The following is a 15,544-nucleotide window of genomic DNA, read 5'->3' as shown; positions in this document are numbered from 1 at the left end:
GAAGGAACATCCTCCTTGAAGACCAACTCATCAAATTTTGGTCTCTGTAGGCACTTATTGACAGCAGTTAAGAGCGACTCGTCTTTTGGATGTTGCCTGTCTATTTTGACGTCGTCGAATATAATTCACGACATATTGATTTCAACTTCAACTTCAAAATTATTGCAAACAAGATGGTTTCTCAAATCTGGATTTGGCCTTGTCTTAATATAGGCATTACAAAATATGTCAGAATTTTTGCTATGTTACCAGAAATAATATTCCATCCTATGTAGCGCCTTACTCCATCCACATTGAGCTTTCTTTCAGGTTTGATAGTCTACCCTGCCATCAGCTCTGCTAACAACTCTCTCTCCAGCTCGTCATCGTCGAAATCTGCACCATCATCTGCATTGACGGCTTGTCCCTTGTCCCTATCTTCGGTTGCCTCGTCGCCTGTTGGCACCGGCGTGGGGAGACTACCGTCTTCTGTGTCATCGCCATTGGGCGTCTGTATTGATCGCAGACTAGATGCGCCGCGGTTTCGAGCTAGGCGTTGCTTCTTAGCCAAGACACTTTCGCCTATGCTTGCAGTTCCGTCGTCATCTGACTCATCCACGTCGGCCTTGCGTTTGAGCGTCTGCTTGCTGTTTCCATCTACAGTCTCCACGTCGGATTCTGTCACAGTTGCAGCAACACTGCCTTCGTCATCATCGTCGTCGTCATCCATGAACTCAGCAAGTTCGTCCTCAGCTTCGCCCCAGTCAAAGTCCTTGAGCTCTTGACCCGTTTGTGCATCTTCGGCTTCGTCGGCTTCCGAGTTGACTTCCGTAATATCATCTGTCCCCTTCTCCCTATCAGCGTCAAGGATATCCAAATAATATGGACGCTCGTCAAGTCTTCTCCATTGGCTAAGACAGTCGATGAGCCAGTTCTGGTTGACAATTCTGATGCTTGGGATCTTGGCTGCCTGCTGCACCTTCTTTGTCCTGGGACGTGATGATGAGACGACAAGATGTGTCACTCGCTTTGATACTGTATCCAAGACTTGGGCGCCGAAGCTCTGAGCTTGTAGTCCTATCTCAGACTCCTCCACTCTGACGCCAAGGGGTACCAGACCAGATAACACAATCACAAGACCAGACAAAACGTTGGACTTGAGTTCGTCAAGGATATCTCCGGCGTCTGGAACCATAGACAGGTCAACTCCATCATCGACAGATGGCCTTCTCTTGGATTTGCTGTGTGCGGGCGGGTGTGTTCCTTCCTTGTCCTTTCTCTCCGCTCGTCTCCTATCGTATGTCTCGTAGAAGGCGCTGTGTAGATCTGTTAGGTGGTCTTGGAGAGCAATAAGTTCCTCATCGTCGTCGACAAGGACATTTCGGTGGTGGATTGCTGATGAATCGTTGTTGCTGGTTTCTTGCTGGTCGTCCTCTTTGTCGAGCTCCTCCTGCATATGCAACAAAGGTCGGTCCTTAATCTGCTTCTCCAACGTCTTCTCCTGCTCCTCAGCCTGGATCTTCAAACTAGCTGCGTCGTCTCCGCCGCTCATCCTGACGAGCTCGTCCATTGGTGAAGCTTTGGGGGCCAGCTTTGGGCCATTATCTACAGGCTTTGCCTTGAGAATAGGGAGGGTATCTTGTCGCTTCGGTAGAAAACTAGAATTGATATCGCCAATACCCTTGAAGAAGTCGTACGGCACCACCTTGATCAGATTGGGTCGGTTCATTGGCCACACGTCTGCGCGATCGTCGATAATCACCACCATGTCTGTGCTGACGGGGAATAGTCGTTGTAGGCTCTTTGATGTGATGCTGCCGTTCTCATCACGACTGATAACACGGTTTCCAAAGAGCTTTTTGTTAGGGTCGACAATCTTGGCGATGTTGAGGGCATATGCGCGTGTTCCCATTGTGTAGACGTGCAGCTCATACATCTTGGAAACCTCCTCGAGGAATTCCATCAATCCAGGCCGAAGCTTGATATAATATGTGCATCCACTGGTAACGCCGCGAGGACCGTCATCATTAAGCTGGAAACTCTTGACATCCTTAACAGCGTTGTGGTTGGGATTTGCCGGGTCGCGCTGCCACTCGCCGATGGTAGGCTCGATACAAGCATGAATGATGGTTTGATCGAGATCGACGACAAGGCTCAGCTTCCGTTGTCGGAGTAGACGCTTCTGGTTCTCGTGCTCGGCCTTTGTGGCAACGTTTTCGCTGACTCTGAGGACGGTCTGGTCATGGCTCATGTTGATCATGGCGCGTTCGGTATCGAGGTTATCGCTTGCCCAATTGATCTCGGTCATATCTTCACCGCACAAACTGCAGAGACCCTGGACCTGAACTTCGTGACCGCAAGCCTCTTCGACCATAAGGCATGGAGAATCGGCCGCGACCTTCTGGCCCTCGCGGATGCGCCATTGCTTGAGCTTGCCCTCGGCGGGACTATCAAACTCTGTATATGTAGTTTCGTCCACCCAATCATCTTCGTTGACCCGACGTCTCCAGTTGAACTTGTATTCGAATATACTCTCTTGTTTCTTGATCGAATCGCCGGGTTTCTTAAGGAGTTTCGTGATGATGATAGGGTAGTGTAGGCGCGAGCCTAGAGGAACGATTTTGTCGTACATTGTGGTATATGTAGGTGGTAGATGCAATGTCTAGATTCTGGGAAAGATAGCCTGAGAAAGTGCTTATCTTATGCTTTCAAGATCTGAGGCCAGTCGCGTTCACAATGCGGATGTAGCGACGTCTTCATGGCCTCACCAGAAAGCGTCGCGACAAAGCGAAAATAAAGTAGCTAAGTGCACCAGCGCGCAGGAGAATCGCACGTGCAAGTTGCAGGTCGAGAATCGCGTGGCGAAGTCGTCAATGGACAATGAATGAGTGACTCGAAATAGTGCGGGATGAAATGTTTGGTGCAAAAATAGAAAAAGATTTGATTATTGACGCCTTTTGTACCTTGTTAAGGTTTGGTTTGGGTGCTTCTTTGATGGTATCAAAGGAAAATGGAATGGAAGCTTGCGCAAGAGTGACAAAGGTGACGCACTAAATTGGCAAAGCTCAGCTTTGGCTCTGGCTCTGGCTCTGGCTCTGAGCGGGCAGGTCACTATAGCTATAGCGCGGGCCAGCGGGCTTCTTCCTTGTAGCAAGTTACTGCTTGCAACCACTCCACTATGAATAGCGATCACGTGGGGCCACTTTCTGTCAATGACGGAGAGCGCTGGAACGTAATCCCGGCGCGTGCGTTGCTGTAAATTGGTGGGTGTGGATGGGAGTGGGGTTCTGGAGTTGCGATCGCGATCGTTTGGCCCAAGCTTTGGGGAAAACAGATGCAAAGCAATAGATGGATGTGATATGATAAGATGGACTAGAGGTTGCAGCTTACACGGAATTGATAGCAGCAACTTTTGTTTAGACTATCTCTTTTCCTTAATTATGACTTGTTCAAGAAAAAAGAAAGAAATAGATCAAACAGAGTCCACTCTTCAAATCCAATGCTTGCTTGCTTGTTTGCTTCTTTGCTGATCTGTTGTTTTCTTTGTAAGAGAGCTCCAATAAAGAATGCGACTCTCTTAAAATGTTGCGACAGGAGGGGTCAAAAGTATGTGTGTCGTCACACCAAACGCGGGGAATAAGTGTGTGTAGAATTGTGTCAGCCAAGAAGACTGGACTGGTCAAGACAAAGGGCCGTTAGTTATCAACTACTACTAATGTTGCTGATAACAAAATAGTATCCGTAGAGTGACGTGGTTTCTATAAATGAATATCAGTTTTCATACTTCAACAAGGGAAATAGAAAAAAACATACCATAAAAAAGAAGAACCAATCGGGTATATGAAATAATACCGGGTTTCTTTTCGTTTCGTCCTATGATGACTTGATAACTGCCGTGACAAAAAAAGGAACCTAACAAAGGTGGGAAGACCCGCCCTTTTTGTACCTGGAGTGAACGCTGCAGCTGCAAAGCCCAGTCCAGATCAGCTCCTGTCAGTTCTGTCACATCATTCATTCATCAAGACTTATAGGTAGTTGAAAGCTAATATTGAAGCTGATACTTTTGTATTCGCAGATGGAATGGCTTCTCCTACAAAGACTAGCTATTTCCTACTTGTCATACCAACGCGTTTTCATAGGGAGCTACCAAGTTCCCCTCCATCAACTCTTTGTACTCAGTCCTTTGTTCAATCCATGACGGAGAGTCTTGGCCGAGGCTATCACTAAAACACCTTGTGTGGGGCCCCCCCAAGACAATCTCACGACTAAGAGTGGTCTCAGTTGGTGGCGTGTCGAGGTTACCCTAGATCAGTTCGGGACTGCAACAATATCAGCAGTTTGGTGTATCGTGCACAATTGAGTCACGCGCCCACGATACCTTCCGCTTCTTTTCATCGGTGTACAATAGTTTGACCTCATGTGACGGAATCTGCGGTGTCATGTCTGTATGTATCGGAGAATTGACAAAACGTGGTGAAACTCCAAATGACAGCATCAACCCACTCAAAATAGGTACAACTTGAGCTCATTTCAATATTTCATCAACAACACCCATCGCTAAAAGTGGAGGCAACACAAAGGTGAAAATACCAAAATTCTTCAAAACACTGGTATCTATCGCAAAAAGACAATGAACGACCTCCCACCAAGACCAACCGTCTAAATACATCCGTCGTTACATCCCATATAACATTACTCATACCATCATTGTAGCCAATCCCTACATCAATATCAAAACATTTCACATACTCATGCCGATGAATGAACAACCCTGTAACCCTCCGACACCAGCTTGGTGATCTCTTCGTTCTTGTGCTGCAGGATACCCAGAGCATACGCAACGTCGTTCCATTGTCGCTCCGTTTCGCATCTGCCGAGTCGAGCAGCGAGCTTGTCTGCCAGTTGCTTGGCGTGCTTGTCCTGATTGACGCGTTAGTTACGGTTTCTTTAATTGAAGGTTTACAACATACCTTCTCGACAAAGCCAAGTAGGAACTTGATGATTCGACGGAAGCTCTCCTCTTCCATGTTGCCTCCAGCACTGAGTAGACTGAACATGTCAACAAAGTGGTTGTAAACAGCGTTATCCTTGGTGCTGAGTTCAGTGAAGAACATTCTCGCAAGATCCGCAATTCTGCGATCTTCATCCTCGAGACACTTGGCCATCTCACCCAGTTGACCCTTGACCTTGACCTGTCCAGCTAGAATCAGGAACGTCAGCGTCATGAGACATGTTCGCTTGACTGACGCGTCGTCATCCGCCAGTCGACGATACAAGAAGTCGGTGTTCTCATCAATAAGGTGGTTGAAGCAAACAGCCATATCTCCAAGAGCAATAACAGCGTTGCTTCGGACTGTCGCGTTGGGCGATCGTTCCATAATGGTGATGAGCAGTGGTAGGTTGGTCTCACAGTATTCTGCAGATACGCACATGAGCTTGGCAAGACACAGTGTCGCAGCGGCTTGGAGTCCCTTGTCGGCGTATGTCGTGTTGTTGGCGCAGATCTCTGACACCAGCGGGCCAAAGACAGCCAGCAATGAACTGGGACCGTACAAAAGTTCTCGCTCACGAATATGTGCCATAGCTTCTGTAAAGTCGTCCTCGGTTGTTCCTCCGATAAGGTCCAACTCGTCTGCATCCTCCTTGTCCTTATCATTCTTGGCCGGTGCTTGTTTCTCCTTCTCCTGCTTTCTGCGCTTAAAGTCAAGCTCACACAGCTCAAGGTGAACAATCTGCTTAATGGCGACGTGACCAACAATGAAGAGAAGTTGTGAAAGAGCAATGGCGTTGTCGCGTTTCCTGGACTTGTCGCCTTGAGACTGGGACTGAAGCTGAGACTGAATTTGATCTTCCATTTGCACAGACTTTGTCTCGTCACTGGACCCGGGTCGCGAATTGGGCTGTGAAGACGGGGGCGAACGAGACTGTCCGAACACCTGTTTGGACTTTCGCCGAATCAGATCTGAGCAGAGAGTGTCGGGATGCTTGGAGACAGCATAGATAGCACTGATGGCTTGCTCAGCTACACCATACCACTCCTTGCTGTCAGACTGGACCTCGGTGATAGCAGCCAGTCTCACTGACACAGCATGGTCGTTCGGTAGTCGTGAGAATTTGACGGTCGAGTCCTTTGCTTGTCGTCCGGTAGGGTTGATTCGCCTCAAGGCAATGCAAGTGAACTTGGCCAGCTGCAAATCGCTACGTCCGTATGCACCAAGGCCAGTTCGAAGCATAGTCTCCATCTCACCGACGACGATTTCTGGGTTCGCTGTGGCAAGCATTCCCAGAACAATGATGGCACCTCGTCTCTGAGTACGAGAGATCTCGCGCTTCTGGACGCCGTAAACTTGCCAAAGTTTGTTGACAACAACCTCGGGAATCATGCCACCCTTCATCATTGTCGCCAAAAGCTGCTCAAGAGAAGTGAGCTCTGCTGGGGTGGCGCCAAAGGTGAGACTGATCATGTTTCGCGCAATGTAGTTAGCTGCGTCGTTGGGGCTGAAGGATTCAGGGGCCTCGAAGAAGAGTCGCTTGTAGCATTCGATCAGATGTGTTTGGACACCCTTGCCTTCGTCGCTGTTGCCCTTGGTCCAGATGAGACGAAGCATGCGTCGGATACCAACCTTGTTCTGCTCAATGTTGTAGGCGTCGCCAACTTCGAAAAAGTCAATGGCCTCAATGACTTCGCTCTTGTTCCTCGAACCGAGAAGTTGGCAAATAATGGTAGTGGCCTCATCGATGACTTCGATAAACTTCAACGCTTCGTTGTAATATCTCCTGGTAAGGGTGAGTTTCTCAATGGCCTCACCAGTGGCAGCCTCCTCCTGAGCCTTCTGGATGGCAGCCGCCTTGTCCTCTTCGGTCATCTGTGTGGGCTTCTGAGGTGAGCCAAGCTGTGTGGCCTCGTCCAGAAGCTCGTTATCAACTGTTGTGTTCGCTTGGTCGTTGCCGAAGCCAGGGACACCAGGAGGAGGTCTCAAAGCATCCAGTTCCTCTTGTACCTTGTCCAAACGTGCTTGCCATTCCTTTCGAGAAAGCTGTGCACCGTGCATGACCGTGAAGGGATGGGTCTTAATGAAGGCACCCAACAGTTTGATGGCGTTACGCCTGACATTGCTGCTCTTATCCTCCAAACTCCTGCATGCGAGCTCCGCTGCCTTTTGCCGTCGCTTAGGGAATTTCTGAGCAAGATCACAAAGTCGTATATATACTTGCATGGTTCTGCATCGGCAATAGGGATTGATATCCAGGAATCGCTCTTCCAAGACGTCGAAAAAGGCGTTAAGCTGGGACTTGTGGTTCTCGCTGCGCTCATCTTGCTTGCTGAGATAGGCGACCATGTTTCCGCAAACCTCGATCAGTGCACATCGGAGAGTGTATGACTATACTAGTCAGCCATAAATTCGAAGCACAGTTTTGGCGACTTACCTCGCTGTCAAGTTGCTTCGCAAGCATAGTCATCTGCTTAATCACTAACCGAGGAGCCAGCTCGGACAGCTTAGTGATAAAGGAAGAAACTGACTTGGGTCCACGGTTATCGTTAGAGTTGAACTCCTTGTTGCTAATCTCGCGCAGCACTTCATCAGCCAGTTGAGGATAGTCATATGTCTCGGCCAAAATGTGTAAAAATTCGGCCATGGGTTCTGACAAGTGTTCGAAGTATGTCAAGTTTTGAATGATGTTGATTTGCGCCGCTATTATTTGTGAGTCTTTTGGATTTCGACATTGACGACTCGCAATACATACCGTATGCGTGGCCATGGTGCTTCACAGCAATGCAAAGGACCTTGAAGCAGTGCATTCTGATCGCTGTGGTCTTGACTCGTTGCTCACTCTCCAAAACCATGTAAACCGGTCGGGTAAGGAGGCCAATGAAAGTATCTCTCTCACTTGTCGTCAGGAAGATCTTGGAGAGCTTGAGCTTGAGAACCTTGCACATAATCTCCAGAGCCGCCTGCAGCTGTGTAGCCGAATCCCAGGCTGCGTCTTTGTCCTTCGCAGAGCCCTTCTTGGGCTTTCCTCGACCTCTAGCAACCGGCGCTGTTGTCGTCTTCTCGGCAGCCTTTGTCTCGACTGCAGCGATCGTCCATTGCAGGAGAAAACCGTATATCTCGAGGAGTTTCTTGTGGTGGGCCACCGAGTCCTGCTCGTCGGGGGAGTCGATATCGGAGTGGACAGAGTCGGCCTCTGCACTCAAGCCACTCATGATCAGGTCGAAGATCTTGCTGAGGGCGTGGGTAGGGAGGTGTGCGGTGTATCTGGGATTTTCTAGCTCAGAATGTTGTCCCAACGAGGTCGATGTATCAGGGGATATGTCAAGGGAAATGGGGGCTAACTTGAGAAGAAACTGCAACGAATCCATGTGGGAGGCGCGCATGATTGCATCTGGGTTATCGGCGACTGCATCGACAATTGGGTTCAGGACCGAGTTAACCACCGGCAGAGTGAGGGCTTCGGGGTCGTTCTCGCAGTCGAAGAGAGCGCTGTCAGCCTCGGGCGTAGCGACGCCAGCCGGGTCTGACATGTAGTGTTTTAGGGCATCGTTGAGATCAAAGTCAACAGTATCCATGGTGGGCGATTCGAAGGAGTCGTCGCAAAGGAGCGAGCGACAATAAAAGAAGGAAGAGAAAAGGTAGGAAACGTTGAAGGCCTAATCAGAGGGGTATCATAAAGGTATCGCAGTGTCAGTCGTTCTCCAATATCTATCGGCCGTATCTGAGGCCAAGCGTGCACCGTTGAATACCGGGTCCGTCGGTATTGTTGTTGTTTGACGATGGTAGCCGGCACTCGATGATATGGAGTCGGTGGAGGGTATTTGCTTGGAGGGGACCTATGGTCAAACCCTGGGCAACGATTGTTTTTGTTTTGTTTAAGGCGACCAGTCAGGACCCTTCCCCGCCATGTGCCCGCTAGAGCCAGCGCGTTGGACCTACCAAACCCCTGTAATCATACCTAAATTCGAGTCTTTGTCTCTGATCTTGTCTTGTCGCAGCCCCTCCAAAACTCGATTACACCTTTAAAATCTTGTCTACAGTTTGTTGTTCCAGACAACCTATTATAGGGTTTTCTTTTTTGATTGTCTTATTCGCCTTCCACTTGTTTAGGTTTGACTGTAAGAGCACTCGAAGTGAATTCCTTCCAGTTACAGAACGAATACGAGACCATGACAACAGCGGTTCAACAACATGTGGAAGAGAGTTTCGACATCCATGAGGATTTAAGGACCGAAGATACAGAGATGATGGCGGAGGAGGAGCGCACCGAAGAGGCTGCGCCAATGGAAGACGACGAGGGCGTTCGGGAGTTTCAGCAGTACCAAAATCGTCACATGCAACAACGGCATCCTCATCAACAACATTACCAACCACAACCTGAACCTGAACCTGAACCCCAAGAGGAAGAAGAAGAGGAGCCAGAAGATGAGGAATCTGAAGAAGAAGCGGTGGACCGCAGTGTTCAAGCAGACATGGACAAACTGCAAAGTGACTTCCCTGGCTTTCGAAATCGGTACCGCTTGATTAAACGTATCGGTGAAGGTATATACAAGCTCTCAACCTTCTCCTACAATACTTTCAATTGGTACTAACAACCACTTACAGGAACCTTCTCGACTGTTTACAAGGCAGAGGATATAATGTACGATCACTACGACAACAGTTGGGACTACGAGGAAGACTCGTCAAAATGGACGCCGCCTCCAAGTTCAACCGAAAGCTCTATTCGACGTCCTCGTCGCAAGGCACGCTACGTCGCCATCAAGAAGATTTACGTCACATCCAGTCCGTCACGCATTTTGAATGAGCTGGAACTTCTCCACGATCTTCGCCAATGTCCCTCTGTTTGCCCTCTGATCACCGCCTTCCGAGAGACAGACCAAGTCGTTGCGATTCTCCCATACTTCCGACACGGAGATTTCCGAACGTACTTTCGCGACTTGACTGTCCCCGAAATCTCTATCTATCTGCGCGAACTATTCACTGCTCTGAAGAGTGTGCACGACCACAAGATCCTCCACCGAGACATCAAACCTACAAACTTCCTCTACGACCCAGGTACCCAGCGAGGAGTTCTTGTTGATTTCGGTCTTGCTGAAAGAGAAGGCTCTGACGCCAAGCCTTGCCTTTGCCATGAAAGCCGAGAGGTCCGCAAGCACCGTCAAGCAAACTCAGTATGGGCCCAGAATGCTGCGACGCCCCAAACTGGTTATCCCAAGTCCGACACACGTTCGTCCCGTCGCGCCAACCGTGCAGGTACTCGAGGTTTCCGTGCCCCTGAAGTACTCTTCAAATGTACGGAGCAAAGCACAGCCATCGACATCTGGTCCGCAGGTGTTATCCTCCTCACAATTCTTTCCAAGAGATTTCCCTTCTTCAACTCAGCAGATGACGTTGAAGCCATGATTGAGATTGCAACCATCTTTGGCTCTAAGCGTATGAAGGCTGCAGGTCTACTTCATGGATGTGTCTTTGAAACTAGCATCCCTACTGTTGGTCAGGGTGGTTTCTCGATGGAGAAGATCATCTTGTGGAGCACATGTCGAGGAGAGGACAAGCCTTTGACACCAGACGAGAAGATGGCTATTAGCTTTCTCGAGTGGTGCATGGAGTTGGACCCTAGTAGGAGAATTACAGCTGCTGAAGCACTGGAACATGAGTTTCTCCAGCTTGGCGAATTGGAGGCTGAACAAAGGGCATACAACGAGGAATTGGCAGCGGAGTACTGATTGGAAAAAATGTATAATTGATGTAATAATAGCATGCATGGATAGGCGTTGGGTTTGAGTATGGTGTTAATTAGCAGTTGGCTTGGTAGATATATAGGCCAACATGACAGCGATACCCGTTGCGTCTTTGGCCATGATACATTACGCGGATGACATCAAAAGAACGACAGTCACGAGTTGTCGGTCACGTTTAAACTTAGAATAATATCATTTAATCATGGGCGAAAATCGATTTTTATTTCGTTAACTCCGTGCAAGAGTCCCTGATGCAATGCCCGAAGCCGACCGACCTAGGTCCCTGGCCCATCTTTCCCGAGCGCAGGAAGACCTTTTCTTCTCCAGTGCCCGCAGGCTTTGTTCTTCACCGGGGTTGGAGAGGTTTTGTTTTCCGTTTGTAGAATTTCCCATACAAGCCCAACCGACTCCTCAAGCATTTACAGAACAGTTGCGATGCTTCGCTTAAGCGACGAGCTCAACGACACCACCGGCCTGCTTGATCTTCTCCTCAGCAAGGCGGCTGACCCAGCGGGCGCGGACGACCAGAGGGATCTCAGGGAGACGGCCCTTTCCGAGGACCTTGGAGTAACCGAGAGGGAGGAGGTCGAGGACGGGGACGGTGTCCTTCTTCTCACCCTTGACGTAGGCGTCACGGGTCTCCTGGGGAACGAGAGACCAGAGCTGGAGGGAGTTAGTTAGAGTCCGAAAATTTTTGCGACCGATTCAGATGAGTCGCGCGGGGTGGTATGTACCTTGTCGAGGTTGATGATGGGCTTCCAGAAGTGGGCTTGCTGCTTGTGGAAGTATCGCATACCAACCTTTCCGAAGTAACCGGGATGGTACTTGTCCATGTTGGTACGGTGGTGGTGCTGACCACCAGCAAGACCACGACCACCGGGATGCTTGCGGTGCTTTCCGACACGTCCCTTACCGGCGGAAACGTGGCCGCGGCTGAAATCACAAGTCAGTCCATCAAATGTTCCAATATTTTATACGTCGAATCGATTTCGTCGGGATTCGTCGTGGAAGAGCAGCCGCCGACAAAGGGCGATTATTGTGAGCTCCAGCGGTCTATCTCAACTGATTCTCACAATAGCGAGAATACAGAAGAAACGGACGCGGTCTCTCTCAACGACCAACCTCGTCGACGGCGAGGGGGATGAGGACATACTGCTTGCGGGTCTTCGACAAACGGGTAGGCATGGCGACGGCTGTGGGTGATTGTCGACTTTTCCGGTGTTCACAAGTCGAAGGCTAGAAGTGGGTGGTGATGTTCGATAAAGCCGACACTTTTTTCGATCCAGCAAGGGCAAGTCAACCCTAAAGAAAATGTGCGGAAGGAGTGGGTCTGACTAGGTAGGTACCTTCCATTTCGGTCTGGAGGGGGAATGCTAGTGTCAGGTGACGACGTGCTCTGACCGTGGTGAGAGTTCGGTGAGGGATCCACCAGATATTAGAGGTCAAGGGTAAGTTTATGTATTAAGACGCGGTCACAAACGCGGTATAGAAATCATTCAGTAAACTTATTAATCTCATCAAGATGGCGCAAAATAACATGGAAAATATCACGACCCAGATGGAAAAACTGGACTTTCACCATCCCTATACACCTTACGATGTGCAGGAACAGTTTATGAAGACTGTTTACGATGTCTTGGAAAGTGGTAAAGGTCAAGTTGGCATCTTGGAGAGTCCGACTGGTACAGTAAGTGATTTCGACATTTTTTGTTTTGCTTATTAAACATTGCTGGTGTATTGTCTGTCGTGCAATAAAGCAGAGCAACTCACTCACAAAAAAAAACAGGGCAAGTCGCTTTCACTCATTTGTGCTTCATTAACGTGGCTGCGAAATCACAAATCCAATCAATTCGAGGCCTCAATTCAAGAATCCGCAGAAGCATACAAAGACGAACCATCCTGGCTCGTCGAACAACTCCTTCGTCGTAAGCGTGAAGAGCTTGTCGGTCGCTGGGAGGAGCGAGAAAAGCGCCTAGAAACCCTCCGTCTCAAAGAAAAGGCCCAAGAAGAGCGCGCCCGCAAACGCCGTCGCGTTGAGGACTCGCTACTCAGTGGTGGTAGGTCACGCGTAGTAGAAGATGAGGATGCTGAGTGGTTACTCGATGATCCTGATGATCAACACGATACCCCTCCAGATTCGCTGTCGGGTTTGAGCAAGGAGGCGAGAGAAGTCCTAGCGAGTATTGGGCTGGGAGGGACGTGGAAGCCCGAGGAAGAAGACGACCTCGTAGAGGAACCGATCAAGGTGCGAACGCTCGTGATAAGCTGTAAAAGCCGTATAGTAACAACAATAGATTTATTACACATCGAGAACACATTCTCAACTTTCGCAATTCATCACCGAACTTCGTCGTCCTTCATTTCCACCTTCATTGCCGACATCGCTTGCCAAACAGGAAGAGACCAAAACTGAAGCAGTCAAACTTCTGCCACTGTCTTCCCGGCAAAGATTATGCATCAATCCCTCGGTCTCGCGATTAGGTTCTGTACAAGCTATCAACGACCGCTGCTCAGAACTTCAACAACCGAAATCAGGCCAAAAATGTCCCTTTGTCCCCAAGGAGGACATCGTTTCGCAAACTCACCAGTTTCGTGACTCTGCTTTGGCTACGTTGCCCGACATCGAAGATCTTCATCAGCTAGGCAAGTCGCTTGCTGTGTGTCCTTACTATGCATCACGAACTGCCCTACCAGGTGCTGAGATCATCACACTTCCTTACCCTCTCTTATTACAGAAGAGCGCAAGAGATGCTCTTGGAGTCAAATTGGAAGGCAGCGTTGTCATCGTCGATGAAGCGCATAATATTATGGATGCAGTGGCCAACGTGCATGCAGCTGAAATAAAGCTGTGCGACCTACGAAGAGGTCGTGGAATGCTGGGCGTGTATGTCAAGAGATTTGGCAAGAAATTGAAGGGAGTCAATCGAGTCAACGTTGGAAGAGTTGGAAGAGTCATCGATGGTCTTAGCGAATGGATGGACGGTGCTCTCAAGTTCAAGGTCATTTCACTTCCCCTCAAGTGTAACAACTACTGACATTTCGACAGCAAGAACATGGTATTGTAGATCCTAACGATCTTACACGACCCAAGGGTATTGACCAGATCAACATGTTTGAGTTGATACAGTATATTCAAGAGTCGAAGCTCGCCTTCAAAATTGAGAGTTATGTATCCCACGTCGAGAGCGAAGAAGCTGGCACAAAAACACCCAGATCAAGTACACCAGTGCTGCACTCTTTGGTATCGTTTCTCATCGCCCTCACAAATCTCAGTTCTGAAGGTCGGATCTTCTACCAAAAGATCAAAGGTCCCACTCCGGATATACAACTTTCTTATTTGCTTTTATCACCGACTCATGCATTCTCGTCTATTGCGTCGAGCGCAAGAGCAGTTATACTTGCCGGAGGTACAATGTCACCGTTTGACGATTACAAGGACCATCTGTTCCCCTCGCTGGAACCAAATAAAGTTACAACCCTGAGCTGTGGCCATGTCATTCCACCAGAGAATTTGTGTGTCTGGACGCTGGCATCATCACGACCTGGCGCACCGCCTTTTGAGTTCAGTTTCCAGAAGCGAGGCGACACAGAAATGATAACCCAGTTAGGTCTCGCAATACTGAACCTCTGTTCTTTAGTTCCGGATGGTGTTGTTATTTTCTTCCCCAGTTATGGGTACCTCGATGAGGTAGTTGCTGTTTGGCAAAAGAGCCAAGGCACAAGTACACAATCAATATGGGATCGATTGGGAACGCGCAAAGCATTGTTTAAAGAAGCGAGAGGCGCATCAAGCGAGGAAGTTCTACAAGAGTACTCTGATGCCATTCAAGGCGAAAAGAGTAACGGAAAAGGCGCTCTTCTTCTCAGCGTCGTTGGCGGCAAGATGTCTGAAGGCATCAACTTCTCTGATCGTCTTGGTCGCTGTGTATTGGTTATTGGTCTGCCCTATCCCAATATCGCATCACCAGACTGGAAGGCCAAGATTGAATACATCGAGACGACAACACGAAACAACCTCGTAGCACAGGGCACAAGTCAGGAACAAGCCGTGAGCAAGGCGAAACAGACGGCACGGGACTTTTACGAAAACGCTTGCATGCGGGCCGTCAACCAGAGTATCGGCCGTGCAATCCGGCACCGAGGCGACTATGCGGCGATAGTGCTCGTGGATCGACGGTATGGCACGGAGAGGATCCGGGGCAAACTACCGGGGTGGATCAGAGGCGGTTTAGTAGGAGACAGTCACGAGAAGGGTCTTGGAGGGTTGATGGGCGCTGTCGGAGGATTTTTCCGAGGAAAGAAGAGTCAGAATCAATGAGTGGCTTGTTCTATCTGGATGTGACAGTCACGAGACAGGTCGAATTTATGCTTGAGCTTGTCCAAAGATGGGAGCTGTCTCTTGTGTGGAGGTCGAGACCCTTCTTGGCGGTTGCAGAAATGGTGGATAAAGAGGCGAATGGAATCGCAGGTGGCAGGTTTAGGCTTTTCCGCCACACAGATTGTCTTTTGATGAGATCGGCAGCCTCGTGGAAGAAGGGAGAAAATGTGTCGAACATTCGATACGACAACAAGCCCAGAGACTACCTACAATGATAACAACAACTGCAGTACACAAACATGACATAACATGGCACACAAGATAACAACATCCGTGTATGTACTACAAGGCTAGCAACGGAAATGTCAGGCATATCCATTTCTCTTGTCAGACAGATACTGGTTTAGTTCCCCGAGGAAAAAATACACACAATAGAGGGGCGATATTTATCCCGCAAAAAAAGATGAACAAACAAAGACTAGCTTCAACTGCGATTGGCGAATTGAAAA

The 15,544-nt window shown here is 49.1% G+C and overlaps 5 protein-coding genes across 5 annotated transcripts; 2 read left to right on the top strand and 3 right to left on the bottom strand.

Moving 5' to 3' along the window:
* Window positions 1–319: 319 nt before the first annotated feature.
* FPOAC1_011659 (uncharacterized protein) lies at window positions 320–2,611 on the bottom strand (the record flags this gene model as incomplete). Its single annotated transcript, XM_044856027.1, has 1 exon — window positions 320–2,611. The coding sequence occupies one exon, from the start codon at window positions 2,609–2,611 to the stop codon at window positions 320–322; it is 2,292 nt and encodes a 763-aa protein (XP_044703340.1).
* A 2,117-nt stretch (window positions 2,612–4,728) lies between these two features.
* Window positions 4,729–8,548, bottom strand: FPOAC1_011658 (uncharacterized protein; the record flags this gene model as incomplete). The annotated part of the gene is made up of 5 exons (XM_044856026.1): window positions 4,729–4,899; window positions 4,950–7,361; window positions 7,408–7,673; window positions 7,726–8,237; window positions 8,316–8,548. The coding sequence occupies 5 exons, from the start codon at window positions 8,546–8,548 to the stop codon at window positions 4,729–4,731; spliced, it is 3,594 nt and encodes a 1,197-aa protein (XP_044703339.1).
* A 594-nt stretch (window positions 8,549–9,142) lies between these two features.
* Window positions 9,143–10,702, top strand: FPOAC1_011657 (uncharacterized protein; the record flags this gene model as incomplete). Its single annotated transcript, XM_044856025.1, has 2 exons — window positions 9,143–9,515; window positions 9,579–10,702. The coding sequence occupies 2 exons, from the start codon at window positions 9,143–9,145 to the stop codon at window positions 10,700–10,702; spliced, it is 1,497 nt and encodes a 498-aa protein (XP_044703338.1).
* Window positions 10,703–11,161: 459 nt separating this feature from the next.
* RPL28 (60S ribosomal protein L28) lies at window positions 11,162–11,902 on the bottom strand (the record flags this gene model as incomplete). Its single annotated transcript, XM_044856024.1, has 3 exons — window positions 11,162–11,380; window positions 11,452–11,650; window positions 11,871–11,902. 3 exons carry the CDS (start codon window positions 11,900–11,902, stop codon window positions 11,162–11,164), a joined length of 450 nt encoding a protein of 149 aa, XP_044703337.1.
* A 337-nt stretch (window positions 11,903–12,239) lies between these two features.
* FPOAC1_011655 (uncharacterized protein) lies at window positions 12,240–15,035 on the top strand (the record flags this gene model as incomplete). Its single annotated transcript, XM_044856023.1, has 4 exons — window positions 12,240–12,404; window positions 12,504–12,962; window positions 13,012–13,716; window positions 13,764–15,035. The coding sequence occupies 4 exons, from the start codon at window positions 12,240–12,242 to the stop codon at window positions 15,033–15,035; spliced, it is 2,601 nt and encodes an 866-aa protein (XP_044703336.1).
* Window positions 15,036–15,544: the final 509 nt, after the last annotated feature.

This window comes from Fusarium poae, chromosome 4 (genome assembly GCF_019609905.1).
Source record: "Fusarium poae strain DAOMC 252244 chromosome 4, whole genome shotgun sequence".
NCBI lineage: Eukaryota > Fungi > Ascomycota > Sordariomycetes > Hypocreales > Nectriaceae > Fusarium > Fusarium poae.
The sequence above is the reverse complement of the archived record's forward strand: the minus strand, read 5'-3'. Positions and strand labels throughout refer to the sequence as shown.